General features: G+C 34.5%; 1 protein-coding gene across 1 annotated transcript in view; it reads left to right on the top strand.

Moving 5' to 3' along the window:
- Positions 1 to 22435, top strand: part of MYT1L (myelin transcription factor 1 like) — a 130591-nt gene that overhangs the window by 64580 nt on the left and 43576 nt on the right. The window contains 4 exon segments of the mRNA XM_035542940.1: positions 5746 to 5993; positions 8237 to 8473; positions 10232 to 10353; positions 11286 to 11354. Of these exon segments, the coding sequence (XP_035398833.1) occupies positions 5746 to 5993; positions 8237 to 8473; positions 10232 to 10353; positions 11286 to 11354 (676 nt within the window).

Genomic DNA, 22435 nt, shown 5'->3' on the forward strand with positions numbered 1-22435 from the left:
TTAAAAACTGTTGTTTTATTCGGTTCTTGCATCACAATTGTTGCACTGGCAAAAGAACACCTCCAGCTATTAAGCTCCTGGGATGTGTTGAGATTGCAATAAAAGCTGAATAATAGAGCTAGTTCTTGTGGTGCAGGAGCAGTGTGTTATGTTGCCATCTGGGAGACCTGGCCTCATGGGTCACATTAGTATTCTCACTTCTGTACAGTAGTTCAGGTAACTCATAAAGATAACATACTTACTCTATGGGGATGTGGAAGTGGAAAACCTGTATCTCATTGCACTTCAGAAATCACTGCTACTTATTTAATGAGGCATTTCTGCTCATTTTGTCCTTGTGAATACACCTGTTGAATTCTCTGGAAAACCTCACATAAGTAATATGTTTAAAATTAGACTAAACATGACTTCAGTTTAGGAGAAGACAATGGTGTCCATCAGGCAAGAGGATTTTTTTAGGGGAAAAAAATGAACTACATCATAAATAATAGAGGATTTGGATTGTAGCTTTTTTCAGAGCAATACAAGTTAAATATATAATAATAATAATAATAATAATAATAATAATAATAATAATAAACAAGTGCCTTTATCTTTTTGTTGTCGTTGTTAGAATATTTTATGCTACTCACAGACTACCATAGGAAATTTCAAGCAGGTGTCAGATTTTTGTTTAGGAAAACAGAAATAAATATACTATATAGAACAATTTATGCTGACGTCTGAATGCAGGTTCTGACATTCAAAAGTAGGTAAGTGGAGAAAGGGAATATTGTTACAGATCCTGCCTTCATATTTCTGATATTTTGGATTTTTTTTTCTCATAGAATCGACAGGCATGTTCTTCCACTATAGCAGAAAGAAGAAGGGTTATGAAAGGCAACACATTTTTGAGTAAAAATGCCCTTTTTTCTTCTCTCATACACTCGTCTTATTTGCCTGTCAGAATAAGAGCTTGAACATTATTAAAGGTAATGCAGTAGCTCTAACTGCACTTAGTAAACCAATGATATAAGGTAAATATAAGAAAAAATGAGATATCAACTCTTGTGTGTATGTTCTGTCTACTCTTGCAGAAGAATCAGTGTATTGCTAGGGAATCTGTGGATATGCATATTTATGGATCAAATTATTGATGTTTAAGCAAGTAATATATATTTTTTCTCATTTAAGACCCTATTTCAGCAAAGAATTAGAAATTACACTTTTTTTTTCCAAATCATCAGAACTTAAAAATACATGTTACATCGAATACAAGTTCAACAGTGGCCTTAAATAATGAAAGATTAGGGTGATACAGCTAACTGTCTTTCTACACTCTCATCTTCCTTTGACATAAATTAGTATAATAATAAATTTTACTTTTATCCAATCTTTTTACTAATCTTGCTAGATTTGTACAATATTGTTTCACTGCTCCATTATCTAAGCCAGAGAGTACTGAGGGACCCTGATACATGTGATTCATGCTGGTACAGCAAGTATATGTTGTTCTTGTGTACTCAGAACAGTTAATGCCTATTACACCTGGAGCAGGTTATTTGCCAAATGAAGGCAAATTTCCTATGGATTTACTCAATATCACTGACTCTGCAGCAGGTGGCATATGCTGTAGCTGTTTCCAAGTGATGTGTGTACTGTTTGACCATGCTGACATGGTCTCAGACACAGAACATCATTTGAGTTTTTCTTTGTACCCAATCAGTGATATTCATGAAACCTTTAGGATCCCCCTGTAATTGATATTACACAGCCACTCTGTTATGTTTGTCTTAAATGTGCAAAGGGCTTTAAAGTTCCTCAGGAAAATCACCTAAAGTCATAGAACAATTAACTAAATTCTTGGCACTGACTTTCAATGGGACAAGGATTTTGATGATAGCTACTGGAAATAACTGAATATGAAGGTGATTTCAGGAAGAGTCACTTCACTTAAAAGAGCCACTTTTCCACAAGAAATTTTGCAGTATTTCTAGCTGATTTTATAGCCGGGTGTAAAATAAATTATGCCAAAGCCATTATGGAGGTACAGAGTGCACACCTATTATGTATGTCAGCAAACTCATTTATATAAGAGCAGATTTAGTTCTGAAAAGTCATACTGAAAAAGCTGAAAGGAAGCCAAAGTTACCTGGAATACTTGTAAGTAAGCAGCAGATTATTTTTTCTGACTATATAAGATGAGACAAATAGTCTAAGGATATGAAAAATCAATAACTTCATGTTTCAATCTTTTTTTTTAATTGTAAACGAGCATTGTATTTTCATCATCAGAGAAAGGGATTATATGTTCAATAGTGTATGGTTGTGAGTGACATGAACATAAATAGCTCCTCTGGATTCTTTTCTTGATTTTTTTCAGTAAACTTTATTTCAAAAAGAAAAAGAAAATGGGTACATTATATTGTGAGATAGGATGCTCTGATAATTGTTTAGGAGTAAGTACTGGTTGTGTTTGTGGACTTGCTTTGTCTTTGATAACTGTTTCATGGTGGATCACATCTTGGGTTTATTGGGTTTATGGTATACAGCAGCAGAGATAAGAACATCTGGACTCAGCAGGCAGAGAAGATAGCAACTGTTCCAGTTTCTCAGGTGATGACAGGAGCTCCTCTCATCCCACAGACAATACTGGGACCTTCTATCAAAACACTGAGAAAACACTAAGGGTGGGATTCATTTCACCATGTCTAGAATTTTACAATAGCTAACACCTCTGCCTGAGCTAGTCACCCTTTTCAAATCCATGGAGGTAGATAGATGCTTCTTTGATGCAATTCATCTCCTCCTGAAGTACATATTTAAAACTGACCAGGTGAATCATCACCTGAAAGTTCCTATTTTTTTCCACGCAATTAGAGAAAGCCTGTAATGACTAGGTCAGATACTTGAAATTAGGTGAGATGAATTTGTCACTGTGAGTCATAAAACATGTTGAAACTGTAATTAATTTATGTAACAGATTCCATGTTTAGGCAATACTGAGGATGAGGGTGGCTGGGTAGAATTTAATTCCATACCAAATATCTGAGTTTAGTCCTTTAAGTTGTTGGGATCTCTTCCACTCCTCCATTAATTAGCAAGAGGAGACTGTAAACTTAGAGAGGTTCTCTGTAAACAGTCCCTAGGCATGCCCAGTGGGAGGCCAGCATGCTGGATGGATATGCAGCTGGTTAGACTTGCGTCTATTATTTAACAGGAAAAGCATTTTCCACATTTGGTTTCACTACTGGATCATAAAGCATAGCTGGACTGCAGATCTTCAAACCTGGTGCCACAGAGTTGGGCTACTAGCAAGCAGAATTGCCTGGTATTGAAACAATGTAGTTTTCCCTTCCTTAGAGATGGACTTGATTTAATTCATTATGAATTAGTCATCTTTGTTTCTCCTGAAAAGCTAATGTGGAATGAACAGACTAGGCTATGTGACATTTTTTAAAATGTACACTTACAGTAATTTTAAAATGACCATGGCCATTTCTCTCCAAGTTTTGCTTAAATCATTGGTAATCTAAAATCTAACAATCGTGTAGCATGCTTATAGCACTTTACACCTTCAAAGTGTTATGCAAGTAAATCACAACACAACTAAATTTTAGAAGCAATTTTATATTTATAGGGAAAATGAGTTCAAGGGATAATATAGGTTAACCAAGGCCACAGAGGAGTCCATATCAGAGCATGCATGAGTTTCTGGCGGTTAGTCTTACCTATAAAGCTGCCTGTTTCCCTCCCTTTCTTTAACACACATTCTTATATATATGATTTCCCATATAGCATGCCTCTTCTGTTTGTTTAAATGTGACTTCCTATAAGAAGACTAACATTTTTTACTAGTAACAGAAGTCTTATTTGTTCATATGAATTTTAAAAGATATTTTTAATTTGACAAGTTTAGCGGTACAGGGTGCTTGCTGTGTTAACACAGTAAAAACTGAATTATTCAATTATTTTCTTCCTGAAGTATAGGAAAATTCTTGTCTGTCTTGGATACCATTGCAAAGTAACAATGGATAAATGCTGAATTTTTAATGACCACCACTGACTACTATATTAAAGATGAAACTCTGGAGAAATTGTTCACAGGTTTATTATTAGGGGATACTCTGCTAGAGTAGTGATACTATGTATTCAAAACAAAGAAAAGTGATGAATGTTTAGCATTCATTTCACTTAAAAAAAAAAAAATCACACCCTGTGCATTATGTGGCTTTCCTGAGAAAACTCCATCTGTTATGAATTAAGTGAAACGCTATGAATTAAGTGAAACGCTATTTCCTTTACAGTAAAATAGTGCCATGATTTTTTCGGTTTTGTAGAGAAAGAAGAAGGATGACATAAGCTCTAGCAGAGATATTTTGCTTTCAGAATCTTCTTTTGAACCCTGCCTGCCTACCACAGCAGCCTGTGGTTCACAAATGGGCTGTGCTCATGGGAGCAGATTATTATATGTATGTCTGCTCAGACAAATACACCTGAAGAGTCTGGCATTTAAATGGAACCCATCACAGAAGAGCTCTAGCTAGGGTCTGACCTTTTTTTGTATAGCTTTCTAATCAGCATGCTAGTTGGTTATTGTTATACTGTGCTATATGGTATGATCTCTGCAGTATATGTTTCTCTCTAAAGGAGAAATAGTCACTGTAATATCCATGTATGTATCCTCTGACCTTGACTTTTATTTTACATGAAAATACATAAACTTTTAGATTTAGGAGAACAGACAATGCTTTCTTGCATTTTATAGAAATGCTTTTAAATAGTTAATTTGGAAGAAGGTTGAAGAAATAAGTGGGCTAATAGGACTGTTTTGCATTATTATTGTAATACGTTTGGCTGCAAAGAACAGTTCTTAAAAGCAGCAACTGTTCTGCATTGTATTTAAATGGGATGGAAGTGAGCTTTGTCAGTGCATTAGTGGTTTCTGTCAGCCAGAATACAGCTGAGTGCCTCTGTCCTCAGTGCAAGCAGGAGTGAGTATCTTTGGCCTGTATTGTTTTTACAGATTTGTAGGCACTTGACATGTTTGAACATGGGGTTATTTCACTTACATTTGTTTCCATTTATACAGCCACTGCTTTTGCCTATGTGAGATCCATGGTGTGGATCCACCTTCTTTCTACTTTCATCATGTTCTCTTCCTCCTCTCCTTTCTGATGGCTAATTACCTAATGTGGTGTAGGAAGAACCTGTTAGGAAATATGAAGTGTTTAAGGACATATGGTTAGCACTTTGGTCCGGAGACCCAAGCCCATTAGCTTATAGTGGGCTTGTTCTCCAGTAGCTCTGGGGAGTCTAGGCCTTACAATTACATTTGCTCATGTAACTATGAAAAAAGTCCCATAATGTTATGGTAACATTATGTTGCCCCTCGTTAACAAAACTGAGTGACCTGAGCAGATCCTACCTTCTGTCTGACTGTATACGTGGGGTAAAAGCAGTGTTTCTTTTTGTTTTTTTTTTCTTTTCTAAATCCAGCCTGTTTGACAGAATAATTCATTATCACATCATACAGATTTGTGCAGAAGGTTATTTCATACAAACTCACATATTTAGCATATAAAATCATAGACAAAAATCAAGAAATACAGCCATCATTCTTATTTCTTTTTTTTTTTTTTTTTGGTGGGGGGGGAATGGTTATTGTTGCTCATTATAAATTTCACCTCCAGCAATTTGTTTTTCTCTTCACTTATGCAGAATGTTAGTTCTTTTGAGTCATCCTTGTCATATTTCTTCCCACAGCTAAACGTTACTGTAAGAATTCAAGTCCAACCAGCAGCACAACAAGCAGTTATGCCCCTAGCAGCAGCAGCAATATGAGTTGTGGTGGAGGCAGCAGTGCCAGCAGTACCTGCAGCAAGAGCAGCTTTGACTATACTCATGACATGGAGGCAGCGCACATGGCTGCTACTGCTATTCTGAATCTCTCAACCCGCTGCAGGGAGATGCCTCAGAACCTCTCCACTAAGCCTCAGGATCTCTGTGCGAGGGTAAAAATCAGTAATTCTGTTTGTTGATGAAGATTCGTCTTTTCTGCACTAGCTTTGTGCCTCTGATAGAAAGAAGAATAGCTTTAGTACATCTTCCTTTTTTTTTTTTTTTTCATTTTCCTCAAAATTAACATAATGTGGTGGCTCTCTTAAGCAGAAAAAAAAAAAAAAAAGAAAAAAAAAAGGAGATTGCTCACAAGTATCTCAGGAAATTCCAATCAGTATATAAACTGCTTATACTGAGAGCATGATAGCATGTACTCACTCTTCCCCATTTTCTTTTTTTTTTTTTTTAATTTGTCTTTTAGGAGTGAGATCTATAATTATAAAAGATGTTTGAGTTGCTTAAGTAAGTCTTAATTGCACTAAAGAATTTTTTGCTAAACATTGTCTGATTCATACATTTTATGAAAGTATTAAGATTTAATGATGTAATTTCATTTAGAAATCATATATGGGACCTAATGTAAGATCTAGTAAAAAGAAATCTATGGTACTTGTATGCTATGTGTGTCTGTGATATTGCAGTTCTTAAGTCATTGCTTACGACATTTGAAACAAACAATAAACCCTCCTGTACAGGTGACTTCAAAGGTGCTGAAAAATAGTGCAGGGTCACTGATGATTTGTATGTTCGTAGTTTTAATATATTATAAAATTACAGACAAAAAATGATAGATGTTGTTTTTAAGCTTTATATATAAAGAGAAACAGTGCACTATTAACATTCATTAAAGAGTTAGCAGAATATTCATTTTTGAATTACAAACATTAAATTTTGACTCTAATAGCTGTTGAAAATGAGTATTTAACATGTACCAGCAAACAGTACGGTGCTACATATAGGATACCACTAGATGGCTAAGTAGACAGATGCAGTGCAGAGGAAACGTTTTTATTGTGCTTATAGCAGAGCTTCTGAGATGGCAGACATGTTCTGTTCTTCTGCATATAGACAAAGGTTTTCTTGCCCCTGTCGTGCAAAGCCTGTAGATCGTTCATAACAAACTAAACCCTTAACAGTAGGTATTAGTAATAAAACATAATTTAACCTGGAATGGTTTATGATTTTGTTTTCAAATGCTTCTTTTTACATTCATTTATTTAATACTATATAAGAGGGAAACCTCTTTCTGGCATGTAAAAAATACAGTTGTATTCTGTATCAATGCTATGGAAAAAGTTGGAATAAAATGCTTATTGTCTTACATGTCAAAAACAGAAGGGGCCTCTTTCCTAATGTTTCACCCTATATCAAAACTGAATAAATGATTCTAAGAGGGGATCAAGTCCCTTTTAAAAAAAAAAAAAAAAGGGGATTTGCATTAACGGTGCTTTTGTTACTTGAGAGAAAGTTGCTAGACATATGAGGAGTCAGTAGCATTCACACCACTTTTGAAACCAAATTTCTTGTGGAGTGTTTCATTTGTGAAAAGATGAGGGATTCTTTGTGGGCACCTTTATTCTATTTGCTCTTAGTTTTTTTAAAATTCATTTTCATTTAAGATGTCTTATTTCCCCTCATCTAATAAAACAGAGAACATTTGTTTGTTTCTATAAAGGGAAAAGTCAGAGCTTGTACTCACAATTCCACAATACTTCAGTTGCCACAAAAATTGTCACAAATATTCCTTTACCCAAATTTATTGATTATAAGGGGTAGTATACAAAATGCCAATACAATTGCATTTGCAGTGAAGGAACTGTGAAATTTGTAGGCATTTTCTCTTCCTAAAACATGGCCAAATGGTGTCCAAAAGGACTTCTTTGGGTACTTTACAAAGAAAAGATTTTTTTTTTCTCTGAACACCCAGACAGGTGACAGGACTGGAAACAAGAATTATGCAGATGTTAACTCACAGATACTCAAGATACTCACCTGTCACAGAGTAGACCAAGAACAAAAAGACAACAAGAAAATATCTTTAGATATTTCTAATTTTCACCCCAAATTTTGCACGTGTTTTTCTGGGTGGCAGGAGAGTGTAATGAAGACTCATATCCTGTTCCCCCAAACATCAGATTAGCCATTCAGGAAGCAATCTACTTGAACAGCATTAATGTTGTGTAACAGCATCATGCTATGTGTGGGAGGGGGCTCAATGCTTACAATCTATTCAGGAATGGAAAAGTGTTTTATCATTCTGCTAGGCAATCATATATACTGAAGAGCACAAAGAGGTAGCAGTTTAGCAGTTTAATAGTGTGAAGCTGAATTAACAATATTTTTCTTATTTTAACAGAATCCTGATATGGAAGTCGATGAAAATGGGACCTTGGATCTGAGCATGAATAAGCAGAGGCAGCGAGATGGTTGCTGTACCATTTTGACACCACTGGAGCCAATGTCACCACAACGGCAAGCTGTGATGAATAACCGGTGTTACCAACTGAATGAGGGTGACTGCTGGGACTTGCCAGTGGACTACACTAAAATGAAGCCCAGTAGGATAGACGAAGATGATTCCAAAGAGATTAATGTATGTCTTTTTCATCTATTAGTTCTCATTGCAATCTACTTTCTGTAATTCATTGCATTTCTGAAAATTGAAGGGAAAGAGGAAACAATAAATAGGTGATAAAAAATGTGATTTTCTGCAAAAGGACTTCTGCTAATTAATCTTTAGAAATATATCATGCTGGCACACATCTGATCTGTGACTAAGTTCCGTAAGACAACATTTGAACCATGAATGTGAATCATGTTTTCTAAACAGCATCATCTTGTTAACAAATATTTTCTTCAGTAAAGAGGTTTCACCATATCCAGATTATGCTATTCCATATAAGCAAGTTGACATAACTGTGCAATACCAGGATAATCAGCTCTCAAGACAAGATATTCCACTGAATTTGAAAACCATAGATGATGTGCTGAGTATTTGAAAGCATGTATTACTTAGATATCAATTTAAATAAAAGCAGCAGAATATAAGCTTTCAACTATTTTAGCTAATCTTCTTGTAGATTACTAACACACTTCTGATAACTCTGTGTGTGAAAGGGTCTGTATTAATGAAATGCTTAATTTCAAGAATACATACAAAGAAATTATACTAGAAATTGGTGTTACTTTTCAATTTAGATACTAAGACAACAGCAGAATCCTTTAAACGGAAAAGGCAAATAAGAAAAACAAGTTAGGGAATTTATTGTATGTTTTAAAACTTAGAATATGTGGGATGTGTTCTGGTGTGAGCCAAGACACTGAAAAAGTCTGCTGACAAGTTTTAATTGAATTGATTTTGTTCATCAAGCTTCAATCCTTACCCATTTGCATAGTTTACAATACTGCATTCAATATAATTTGGACTTTTGGAGACTTCTGTTGATTGTTCTTTGGTTTTTGTTTTGTTTTGTTTTGTTTTCATGGTATAAATTATAAAATTAGGCTAATTATTTGTGTATGACTTATCTCTTGCCTATTTTAATTAAAACTTAAATCTGTTTTCCCTACCTTTGAAACTTACAATAAAGGAGCATTTTCACTAGGTATACTGAATACATTCTAGTTCCAGTGTTAGTCACAGTTTTGCCATTAATTTCACTGAATTTAGGAAATCTGTCATTATTAAGGAACTGTGAGGTAAAACATACAGTATGAAGTGTTTATCAGAGCAAGCAGATCACGTTTCTACTATGGTGTTTATAGCACCATCTTCAGGAATCTCTAAATCAATGCATTCAGCCACTTCATTCCTGAAATATATGCTTTTGAATTTCTGAATACATCAATAAAGTTAATTATAAATTATATAATTTTCCAGACTGACCTATTGAGGTTTTCCCCAAATTGAGATTCTGTGAGCAGATGTTAAAATTGTTCCTGTTTCATCTTTGACTTGTTCTAAAATGTTAAAAAATATTATTTAAGATGGCTTTTTGATGCTGCATTTAGTCTTCTTTTTTCCTGTTCCTCAATTTTCCAGTGACTTTAGAAAAAAACATCAGTTCTTTTAAAGGAAAATATTGTGACAGTTATATAAAAAGCTGTGTTTTGCTTTTTTTTTTCTTTCCTAATTAAATAACATAATTAATTTCCATATATTGTGAAGTCTGCATCAAAATGTCTAAGTACTATTTAAAGGTTTAATAGGTGAAAGTATATAAAATAATTTAGTTATTTTTTCTCTGACAGACTAGGTTAAAGAAGGAGATAATGTTTGATGACTGTGCTTTATTTTATGTAAATTGTAACATCACCTATTTGAAACTAATTCTCATATATTTGCCTGTAGCCAGAAGATTTGGATCCTTTCCAAGAGGCCCTTGAAGAAAGAAGGTATCCTGGTGAAGTAACAATCCCAAGTCCTAAACCCAAATACCCTCAATGCAAAGAGAGCAAAAAGGATTTAATAACGTAAGCATAATGTGAGGTGAAATTATTTTTCTCTTTTTAACCTTTTCTCTTTGTCTTTTAAACAAACAAGTACATATACGCCTTGCAGTATGAGCATGCAACATTTGCAGCATATAAATGTTTCAAACTGCCAGTTAAGTAAGGTGATAAGCTAATGTGTATTTGCTTGTTCTTAATGATGCTATATTGTATTGAGACGCCATTTTCATTTAATCCTGTTCATTTTGCAGCTTTTCGATTAGGATGCTTAAAACCCCTTGCAGTCATTGCAGCTAAACTGGAAACAATGAAACTTTTAAAAGTTTTTTTTTTTTTTTTAAACATACTTACTATTTTGGCTGTTTTTGTTTTTGTTTGGTGGCAGATGTCCAACACCAGGGTGTGATGGGAGTGGTCATGTGACTGGTAATTACGCCTCACATAGAAGGTGTGACTTCATTTTTTTCATGGTGGATTCTGTCTTTTCAATTTATTGTTTTCAGCTTACCTCAACAATGCTGTCAAAGTAAAACGTTGAACTATGTGTTAACCCTTTGAGTAATATATGTTGATCTTAAAAGCATGCTAATTTGTGTGTTGTATAAACGTCTTTTATTTTTAAATAGATTACTAAAATTTCCAAAGTATTCTTAAGCATTTAAGTAGTTAACCCAGGAACCACAAATATTTTCGTTACATTTTACTAGTTCATAGAGAAACAAAAAACAAAAAAAAACACAAAGAACATTTATAGTATGTAATTTTGGAAGTAATGTTGATATCTAAATATATTCAGAGGGTTAACTATATTACAAATTTCAATATTACAGCACTTGCCCCATCGCTTTTCTGCATTACAAACTTTTACTTTTTAATTTTTATGTTGTGTTTGTTTGAAAGTGTTCAGTTAATAAGAAGATTAACTTACTTGTCTGTCCTACCATGTCTTACAGTTTATCTGGCTGTCCCTTGGCTGACAAAAGCATTCGAAGTATGCTGGCCACAAGCTCACAAGAACTCAAGTAAGATATAAAAAACAAATATTTTCTTTATAAATATTTATCTGACCACAAACTGTGTATAGTTACATCAGAAATTAGAAACACTATCCGTCTGGAGACCTGCTAGATGATGCAGAGGGGGTTGATCCATGCTTGGAAAGTATGTATGTGAATTCTCTAGAAATTCCACACAGACTGGGTCTGTGCATAAGTCTGATGACATAGTATTTTCTTTTGTGTATTCATTAAGTGATAGGGATGGAATGCTTAAACTAGATATTTAAACTCCTGTTCATTTTTTTTCTGGACATTTGAGCTTGCTAGTTAGAACAGAAAAATCTCATGGGATTAGACTAATGAAATACTTCTGATTACACAACTAGTAAAATGGTGTAGCTTCTCAGAGTTAGACTGGAGGGAAGAGAGAGCAGTCTGTTTATTCCAAATGCTTGCATAATCTTCCCCAGGTTTGTATCACTGTTAACAGCTTAATGCATTTTCTCATTTGACTATGTTTTTTAGTGTCTACTTAGTTATTCCCCTACTTAACACACATTCTTTCCAATTTCCTTGCAGTTATTTGGAATAACATTTGTGAGCTATGAAAGTTAGAGAATTGTAGGACTTAGCTTTGATCTGTCTTCCTGCACCATATGTTTGATTGGAATTCTATATGTGGAAGAACTATAGCATTTCTCTGTGCTATGAGTTAGTGGTATTCCTGAGATGGTAGTATGGGTAACATGGAAGATGTTCACAAATAACAAGGGAAAACTGAGTAGGGAAAATATGAATGAATAGCTTATGCTACTAAGAATAAGCAATATTCTGTCTTTACCATACATGAGTGCCTTAACTAGCATTTCTCGAGTTCAGTACTTGGATGGAAAAAAAAAAAAACTCATGGGAAAGATGAGAAAGCAAGCAAGAGAAAGCTACTGAAGTTAGCTTTCTTTCTAGTCTTATCTAATTTAGTCACTAAATGCAAACAATAGGAACAAAAATCACATGTATTACCTCTCCAGTCAAAACTAACTTTTCTGAACAACCAGTTCAGATCATGCTGGTATCTGCTGCTAGAACGCTATGTGATATGCCAGTGGAAAGGCTGTAAATGAGATCAAAGAACATATATAAGTATAAGCAGAATACAGGCAAATAACCCAGAGAAACTCGGATTTGGGCCTGTATTTTGGGTTGGGACAGGTCAAGTAGTAGGAGCATAGACAAGACTGTTGGAGCAGCATGAATAATACTTTAAGCACATACTTTGCTGTTCTAACCCTTTATAAAGTTTACACTTGAGTTGGGAAAGTGCTCCTGAATTATCCCATCTCCTCTAATTTTCTAAAGCATCTGTAGTCAAGCCTACCCAATACAGACCAGAGTGAATAAAAGATAGCTTGAACTTGAGTTCCAATCATTTTTCATGCCATTCTCTCTACCTATTGCGAGTTTTGCCTACACAAATAGAACAAGATTAATACATACTTAAAATTACAAGTTTAGGTTAGCATCCATTATTTATTTAGCAGTTATCATAGTACCCAATGAACACATTAAAACTCTGTTAGATGAATTCAAAAGTCAGGAAATGCGAGAATTTTAAATAGGCTAACTTAACTTGGTTCTCTTTTGCGTTTTCATTACAAGGCAATCCTTCAGTTTCTGATCACATGTTTTTCCACAGGACAACAAATAACGTTGCACGGGACAGACAGTAGTCACTGCATAAACAACTAATGGATTTCCTCTATGTTCTTCATTATCCCATGTGTGGCCCCGTCTGTTATTCACTGCACTTTTCTCAAACTGTACTCTCAGATTATATCTACTAATTCACTCACAAATTTGTCACTACCATTGCATCTGAGTGTTTCTTAATTAACATATCTTGGTTATAAGGGGATTAATTTATTTTCACTTGGAATTAATTTATTTTCACCTGCAATTATACATTGAAATAAGTCAGGGTTGGTATTATCACCAATTTAAAGACAGAAAACTTAAACATGCAATTTTAATAGCTCAATTTGAGACATCTAGGACTCAACTTGTCAGGGTTCTTCATGATATATAGAACTGTATATGTTGAAAGCCAACTACCCATTGAATTCTCTTGAAGCTGTGGGAATTCAGCAGCTCTACACAATGAGTGGTTGACCATCTGTGAAAAGGAATGAGCTATATAAAAAAAAGCAGAATAGAGTCCGGTGTTCCAGCACAGCAATGGGAATATCCTCTCTCCTCCACCTCAGACTCTTTATTCAGTTCCAGCTTCCACTTTGCCCATTCACTCTGTCTTGTTTTCTTTATCATTTTTTTCTACATTACTCTATGTCTTAAGCTCCTTATCTAATCAGTCCATATCCTATCTCCATCACATTCATATTTTTATTGTTCTCTGCCTCTTAGCCATCATGCTGAAGTTAGTACAAAGAAATATATTCAAAAGCAGGGAAGTGGGAGTCCTGTGGATGACAGCATCCTTTATACAACTTTCATTTCTGCTCTTGTTCTCTGCCTAATAGCGGAGAAGATGTGATCATGTATATGATTATGTATATGCACGAAGCAGCTAAACCAAAGCTACATAAGCAACTTTGATTTGGGAATTTTTAAACTGTGAAGTACTTCATCTACATTTGTTATATTTTTGTGTGTGAGGTTTGGGGGTATAATTTCCTTGCTTTTAAAAAGAGCAAGCTGAAAAGAAGCACAACTCCCATAATGCGGGATCCTGCTGGCACTCTGTCAGGCCACTAGCATCATGAGAACTTTTGGAATCTGCTACATAGGTCAACTGAATTACTGTGATAGTAAACAGCAGTAAAAGGTATAACACTCTGCATGGATTGGCAACAGAAGGAGGTAGGGAACTTTGCTAATGTGTTTCATACATATTTGCTGATAGCAGAAGAGTAGTGAGTATCAGTAACCTTGGCTCCTGCCCCAGGCTTTAGAGAGAAATATATACACACTATTTGCCTATATCCCAAGCTGAGTTCCCTTCTGTCCTGTTCCTTTCAATCTGTACTGTTCCTCTCTCTTCATCTTTTATTCCTCGTTCTGGTTTTCATATAGTTATTTCCAGTCATCCATAAAGACTTCAACCTTTGTAAAATTTCTGGAAAATATTTATCTAACGTGTGAGGTTTAGTGAACAATTGGTAGTGCAGTAGAAGAGATGATAGTTTAGTATAGGGATTGAATTTCTGGACTGCATATTGTGGGATGATTTCATAATTTTATCAATTTGCCATGCATAGCTCATGCAGAAAATATTGCATATGTGCTAGTATAGCCTTCATATCACATTCTACGAAGCCACAATATTATTGTGTGTACTTTAACAATACACACAAATTATGTATAATGCACCTTCCTAATTAGAATTCTGCTAGAACTCAGATTTTTTTTTAAGACCTAACCGAAATTAAAAATAGCAGACACTGGAAACTTCAGATAATGTTCATATTCTATTCATAATCAAAGTAACAGGAGAATCTGTAAAGCTTAGACAAAAAATATTTTGCTTAATAATTATGTTCACTGTGTTGCCTTTTGGTTATTGTGGCTCTATAAGCTCTATCAACTACATTTCCTTGCTACCAGAAAAGTAATGTGACTTTCAGTTAAATTGTTCCAGGGTTGTCCTAATTATTCCTTGCCAACCATACTTTGCTGATATAAGGCTTCTTGCTTTGGGTTACTGAGCAGATTGTGTGATTCTCTTCTTTCACTGAAAGTCCGCCTGAAAACTTGAGTCTTTGTGCAGAGTTTGTTGACAGGCCAAAGCAGTTACACAGTCTGGTCAATGATCTCATTGACATAACAAAACAGAAATAATGAAATATTTTATGTGGTTTGAATTCTCAGTTACTGGTGTGGCAAAAAGGACGTCAACAGCTTTAAGGGTCTATGAAGAAATTAACGCCTGTCAAGAATCCAAGCCTTTCCAACATTGAGATTTGAATTATAATGCTTGTAAAAAGCAACTTATTTTTAAAAGATCTAGGAATGCTATATTGATGAGTAAACTTAACTATCATGGGAAAGCAATTAAGAGCCCACCTAGAGACAGCCACCAATATTAAAATATTCATAAGTTAAATCCAGTTTAATCTTACCTAGAGGCCTTTCCTCATCATTTTTCCTTATTTGCTTCTTTTCATAGAAGTTCTTCCTAACACTTACAGTTGCTTCAGAACTGTAATCCCATTGTAGAATTATAAATACTATAAAAGGCAACATTTAAAGCTCTTTTAATTTTATTTAAAAGAAAAAAAATGTTTTTAAAAGAAATGTTTTGATGATCAGTAAATCAATCCCAGACAAAATGTATCATGCTGACTGAGAACCTTTATACTCAGAATACTGCCAGCCCATTAACCAGAGAAACTGGTTCCAGAGAGTCCGTGGAAACGACAAATTTAGTTCTGATCCTACTTTGATGTAAAAATACTGATATTTCTTAAAAAGCCGTAGGTAACTAAACATTATCTTGCACTACTGTGGAACTGACTGTCAAATTATCAATATTTACCCTTTGTCCTTTGGGTCAGTTTTCTGCCAGGAAATCACATTAGTGCTTATATTAAAGAATCTGAACCTCAGAAAGATTTCCAGTTCAACCAAGTGCCTACAAGTCTGGATACATAGATGATATATAATACTCCCATTACTTCAGACCCCAAACATCTGTGTCTTTATGTAGATTTTGCATGTCATTATTGTTTCTGTGAAGGACATCTTTTGGCATTACCCTACAGCACTTAAAGGGAGGAGGACAGTCTCGTTTCCCTCTATGCAATGAAGCCTGAAAGCTTTTCTTTTCCACTTCTCTTCTTAACTGAAAGTGAGGAACTGAGTCTGTTTTTGTGCATTCTCTAAAATAAAGAAAGATTTGGAATTTATGTGCCTCCTTCTCTCCCTGTCACTCTGCGCTAATTTTCATATCTTGGTGTTCATCCTCTACTCTTACTCTTATCTTCCCTTTAGCCTCGTCTCCTCATTCCCAGTTGTGTCATCCTAGCATTGTCCTCCACTAAGTCCAAATGGAAAAGTGAGCTTCTCTGAAGCCTCCCTGGCTTAAAAGGTTCACCACAACTTTTCAAGGAGGAATAACTACATGCAGTACTGTTTTCTGGATAGAAAGGATTAGCTTAGCTCACACTTATAGGAAAAATCTTCCATGTTAGTATAACTTTAAATATTCACTTTTTATTGGTTTACTAGATAATTTTACTGCAGTTTTCTTAACAAAAACTGGCAACTGGGAAGAAGGGATATCCTCACAGAGATGGATAAGCTCATGTTTTATTTATAATGCTTAATATATAAAATCAAATAGTACCGGAAAAGAAGTAATATTTGCTTCCTTGATTTAGTCATCTGGAAAAAAAAATAATAATAATAATAATAAGCCTTCTCCAAATACAGAATTGAAATGTAGAGACAAAAATAAACAGGATAATTAATAAAACACTGTGGGAACACTCCCATCTTTAGACAGATAACGAGACTATTATTGGGCATTATTGATCAGTATCTATCCTCTTTAAACTTTGATAGCTCTCCCAATACACAGTCACTTTTTCTAGTCAGAACAGTTATTTCTGCAGAGATCTGTTTAGCTGCTGCAGTGGTTTCTCCACCTACATCCTGTGTTTGCCACTTGATATAAAATTTTACTTTTTACAGGCAGGAAATTCACTGCCTGGGTGTATATTTGTTGCTTCATCTGTACAGGAGTACTACCTCTTGCCTTGCCCTTGCCCTTGCCCTTTCCTTTCCTTTCCTTTCCTTTCCTTTCCTTTCCTTTCCTTTCCTTTCCTTTCCTTTCCTTTCCTTTCCTTTCCTTTCCTTTCCTTTCCTTTCCTTTTCCTGCTTCGACTGAGTCTGTCCACTTATAAGAACTCAGCAAGACTGACATTTGGAAGGCTATGACCCATTATACAGTTTTCACTCATTTTTCTCTTAGAAAACTAGTCTTTGTTTCAAGAGTAATAATCACTTCCATTCATGTTATCTTTTTTTTCCCTTTCCCTAGTTTTCTGTTGTTTGTCTTTTTTTTTCTTTTTTTTTTTTTTTTTATTATGTGGGAAACTTAGTAGAAGTTGCCATTTCAATTTTTCTTGAATACTAAAGTTGTTGAGCCTAGTAAGTGATTTTGTGTTACAATTCAATACTTGATGCTGAGTAAGTATTCTTTGAATCTTCAAATATTTTTTTAAGTTTCTTGATGTTTTATCTAATTTCTATATGGAAAATGTGATTGCAAGGACCAGACATGATGTATTTGGTGTAATGTTAAAAATGACTAGAGCAAGTCATTTGTAAATAACAGTATTTTATTAACTTGTCTGCAATGTTATGGTAAAATAAACTACGGTTTACAATGTGTTATTAAATTGCAAGTTAGTGTGCAAATCTAATTTAAATAATTAAAAACAAAACCAAGGAACATAGATACCTAATATTAGTTCCCCTATAAGGAATAATCTTTCCCATTTTGTTCAACTAGATCCTTGGGCCAAGTGAAATTAGGAATCTCATGTGGTTTCAGTGGGTTTTTTTTGCATTTTTGTTTCCTGTATTTATTGCAGATTTCCACTTGGATACCTTATCTTTGATGGCAGCATGCATGCCTGGCCAGAACAGAACACCTTGGGCTCTGTTCCTGCACTTCTCAATACTCAAATGGGCACTGTAGGTTATACCTAGCATTTCCAACCTCATGTTGTGTGGTGTTATGATAATGTCCTTTGTATAGAAACCCATCATCTGCAGCAACCTCATCTCTATAGTCGCAATAAGTTTTACATATGGAAGTGGCTGGGCTTTTTTCTGTTAGAATAACTCATTCAGACTCTGGTAAGGTTGAGTCATTCCATTTTTCTCACTTAATTTTGTCAACTTTTGTCTCCAAAATTAAAAATACTTGAGTTCTGTTTACATAAGACCCTTCATCATTGTTTTCATCACTGAAAGGTAGTCTTAAAAGCATGTACTCTCTAAAAGCTCCTTACAAGTCATCTGCATATCAGTACCTCTGATACTGTGAAATGTTCCATGCAGGCACAAAATTGTTTGCATGAAGCACCTTGCAGAATCAGGGCCTTAGTAAGTTTTCAATACCATGAAACACTCTGGAATTAGAGGCTTTAATGTGCACAATGGCATTTAAAATACTCAAATAGTTTATGGCCTCTTTCTTCTCTATGCACTTAATTATTTAAAATAAAAGATACTGTTAGCCATACGTCTGCTGCTGTTTGGATTATAATCAGTGTTTTAAAGCCTTTGCCTTTTAGTTATAACCTGGAATAGTCTCAATTCAGATGAATGTTGACTGAATTAAAATATTTTTTTTCAAACAACCTGTATGACTTATGAGTCTAAAGTTTGTTTTCAAAAAGAGTGTAAGCACTGGGAATCCACATCCCTGCAACTTATATATCCCTTACTTTGAAAGAGGAATTTAGTGTCTGCAATAACAACTTAAACAGTTTTGAAGATGCTACCCTTAGTTCCAAGGCTCTTCACTAATCAACAGTTATTTCAGTGTGAATGCTTATTTGATGATTCATTTTAATTTTCAAAACTTTTCTCTTGTCAGTCATTCCAGTGCCATTCTGTGCAGTCCCTAAGCAGCTATTCTGAGAGGAGCACTTAATTGTGATTAATTATCAATGAATTTGCTTAGTTATGTTAACATGCCCAATGAATCTCTCTAAGGCCTTCTTGTCTTGGAGTCTTTCCATTTGTACAGTTACCTCTGCCTTCTTTGGGTTTGGTCATATCTCTTTGTCATTGAATGTGTCCTACATAATTAATCTCATTCAGCCTGGCATTTGCTTGTATTCAATTCAAGGGTCTTTTCTTTGGCACAATTTGGTTATTGTGCAAACTCCCATTGTGATGTTGATCATTTTTTGCTTCAAACCAACAGATCATAACCAATTGCTCATTCCATCCAGATCCGCAAAGATCTGCAACATGATGCTGTGGTATATCCCAAGTGCTGAGGCAATCCCCATGGGAAGTTGCATAAACTACACGGTTGCTAAAAGGAGAAATAAAAGTGCAGTGTTTTGCACTTTCTGTGTTTGGTCAGACTTGCCAAAACCCTTAATATATACCACAAAATAAAAGTAATATTGTCACTTGAAGTCCTAAATATGATTGCCTGGATCCTCAGTTGGTGTAAATTAGCATAGCTCCATTGCCTTCAGTGGAGTTACACTAAAATACAACAGTGATGATCTGGGCAGATGCCCTCAGCTGCTCTCTTGGGTTAGCATTCATGTTTGATTGCCTTATTTAAATCTTTGAAGTTACAAAATCCCTTGCATTGTTTGGTTTCTTAGAGTGGCCAATTGCTAACTCGATTACTTGGTGTCTGTATCTGCACAGTAACATCTAATTTTGCCATGTGGTTAAGTTCACTCCTTTATTTTTTATCTAAGTGCTATTGGGACTTTATGTGGCACACATTTTTTGCAGCACTGCAGTTTCTATATCAATGTTTTATATCCCTAAAATATCCCATATCCCTCATAAACACCTCATCATAACCTTATTTTACAATATTTTTGTATTCCCAGTAAGTGGAATTTACATTTGCTCATCTGCATGTAAAAATTGCTCTTCTACCCTAACACACAGAGAATTTCCACTGCTTCGAAGTCTACTGGTTTCTCTCCTACAGATAACACTGTGCTCTTTCAGCATGGACTTATTTGGTGTACACTGTGTGAAACAACCTTAGATTTTGAGGAATGTGTTAGCACTGGCCATCATTAATTAGTTTTATAATGTGTAAGCTCAACTGTGCTTACACTGCACTCAGCTCCAGCAGTATCTATTTTCTGTAATAAAAAAGGGGCAGAGGAGGACTGCTGGAGAAGCACATTACTATTGTTATTTATTTATTTTTTGGACTGTGGTAAAAAGGGAAAAAGTTGGGGCCTGAAAATAATTGAGTCTATAAAAAAAAAAAAAAAAAAAGTGATTTCCAGAATTATACTATTTACATTGCTTTATTTAAACAATCAGCTGTAAAGTAGTCAGAGTGATATTTAAAATGCCATCTTCAAACTTCAGAGACAGCACTATGCTGAGATGAGTGGAATACAGTTTCCAAATTTTTAGGCTGCAGTTTAATGGGGACATCATTATGAAAGCATACGATCAGCTTAAAAGAGCTATAAATATAATTCATTCAAAAGATTAGATACTGGAGCACTTCTGTATTAAGTAGGAAAGGAATCAAATCATACAGACACAGTTTATAAGAAAACCAAACCACAGTCATTCTTTGTTGTTTTGCTTTGTTTTTTTACAGGTAAATAACTATTTTTTTCCAGGCCAGTCAGTCTGGCTTTTTTCTTGAACACACAATTCACACCAAAAAAAAAAAAAATTAAAGCAGACTTAGTGAATGAAAATTACAATTTAATTCATTTTTTCCTACTAAACAATGAATGAGCTTAGAGATTTTTTGTTTGCTTGTATAAACTGACAATACTTAAAAGAACTAAAATGACCCTGTGTTAAATGCAGTCTACTGAATGCTGAATTCAGAGTTTAATACGTAAACTACATATAATTTCCTTTTTGGCTATATGATCTGAATTTATAATGCAGATGTGAGCATATGATAGATATAAAAATGAAAAACTATGTTGGACATTTCTTACAAATATTTATATATTTTTCGTTTAAGTACCAGGGTTATACTTTTTAAGGGTATGAATTCAATATCTGCTATTTTAACTACTGCACATTTCACAAATAAGTTTGGTTATAAAAACTGTGAATGTTGGGTACTCTCTGGATACTGCAGAGATACATTGCTGGTTTTGTTCCCCTTGAATAAAAGTTATAAATAAATTATGAAAAAAAAAATAAAACAACAGGGAATTCATAAAAAATTGTATTTAAATAACAAAATCATTTAAAAAATATAGATTATGGGTTTCTTCTCAAGGCTTCTCCAGGAACCATTGTAGGTGGTGATTTGTTTTCCTCTGATGCACTAATCAAGAAACATCTGTCAGGAAAGCGTAAGTATGTTCCAAAAGTATAGGTGCAGTGGAGGAGGGGCAAGCCTTGTTTTTTAATAACACCCAGTACACTTGTGACTTAAGTGTAAAGAATCTGAGAGAATGGAATTATTATTTTTTCTTTATTTTTTAAAGCCAGCTAAAATTTAATCCTCAGAAGTCATTTACAGAAAAGGACCTCCAATGTTTCTGAGACAGTCTGAGGCTTGATCCAGACTTAGTTGGCTTTGGATCTGAGATTATGTTTGGTAGTCAAAAAAGCTGGCCCTGAGCAGCTTTTTTTTTTTTTTCTAATGGAGTGAGAACAATATTACAAGGCCGAATTCCATGCAAATCCCCATGAGCAGAATTTGCACTCCTTACACTAGACAAAAGCAGTTTCAGGTTGTTGTTGTCATAGGCGGGGTCCCATTAAGTCATTACTTGTTTTAGAAGAAAACATTTTAGAGGTATTAATAAAATCTTGGTAAGGAAGCTCTTTAACTTTTGTTTGACTTCTATTTAATACGATAAAACTCCACAAATTAAAAAAAATGAGTAATATTTAATTCATATGAGAAGTAATTGTTTACCAATTTATATACAAAATTTATATCCAGAATACAATGTTTTAACCATATTTTACCTGATTTTAATTCTTTTTTGAAAATGATGGTATTAAGCATACTGAACCCACAGTAAATGTTACTGGTTTAAAAAGAGGTAATAAGTAAACATATAAGGACCATTTATCTCCATTTTTTGAAAAAAAATCTTGTGATTGTTAATGTATAACAGACCAAATGTGTGGATGTCTTCATATAAATCCTTATATAATCAAGAATGAAGTAGAAATGTCTTTAAGGTTAAGAAAAGCTTTTTGTCTGTTCACATCAATGAAAATATTTTCCATTCCAAAGTAAAGCAACTGTAATTCATTTTATGGTATTTATGGTATTTAATGAAAGGGTGATTTTTTTCTCCCTGGGACCAGGCTCGTTCATAAATTTCCCTTAGCATAAAAAAGGTAAATACAGCACATTCTAAACACAC

This window comes from Cygnus atratus, chromosome 3, assembly GCF_013377495.2.
Source record: "Cygnus atratus isolate AKBS03 ecotype Queensland, Australia chromosome 3, CAtr_DNAZoo_HiC_assembly, whole genome shotgun sequence".
Lineage (NCBI taxonomy): Eukaryota > Metazoa > Chordata > Aves > Anseriformes > Anatidae > Cygnus > Cygnus atratus.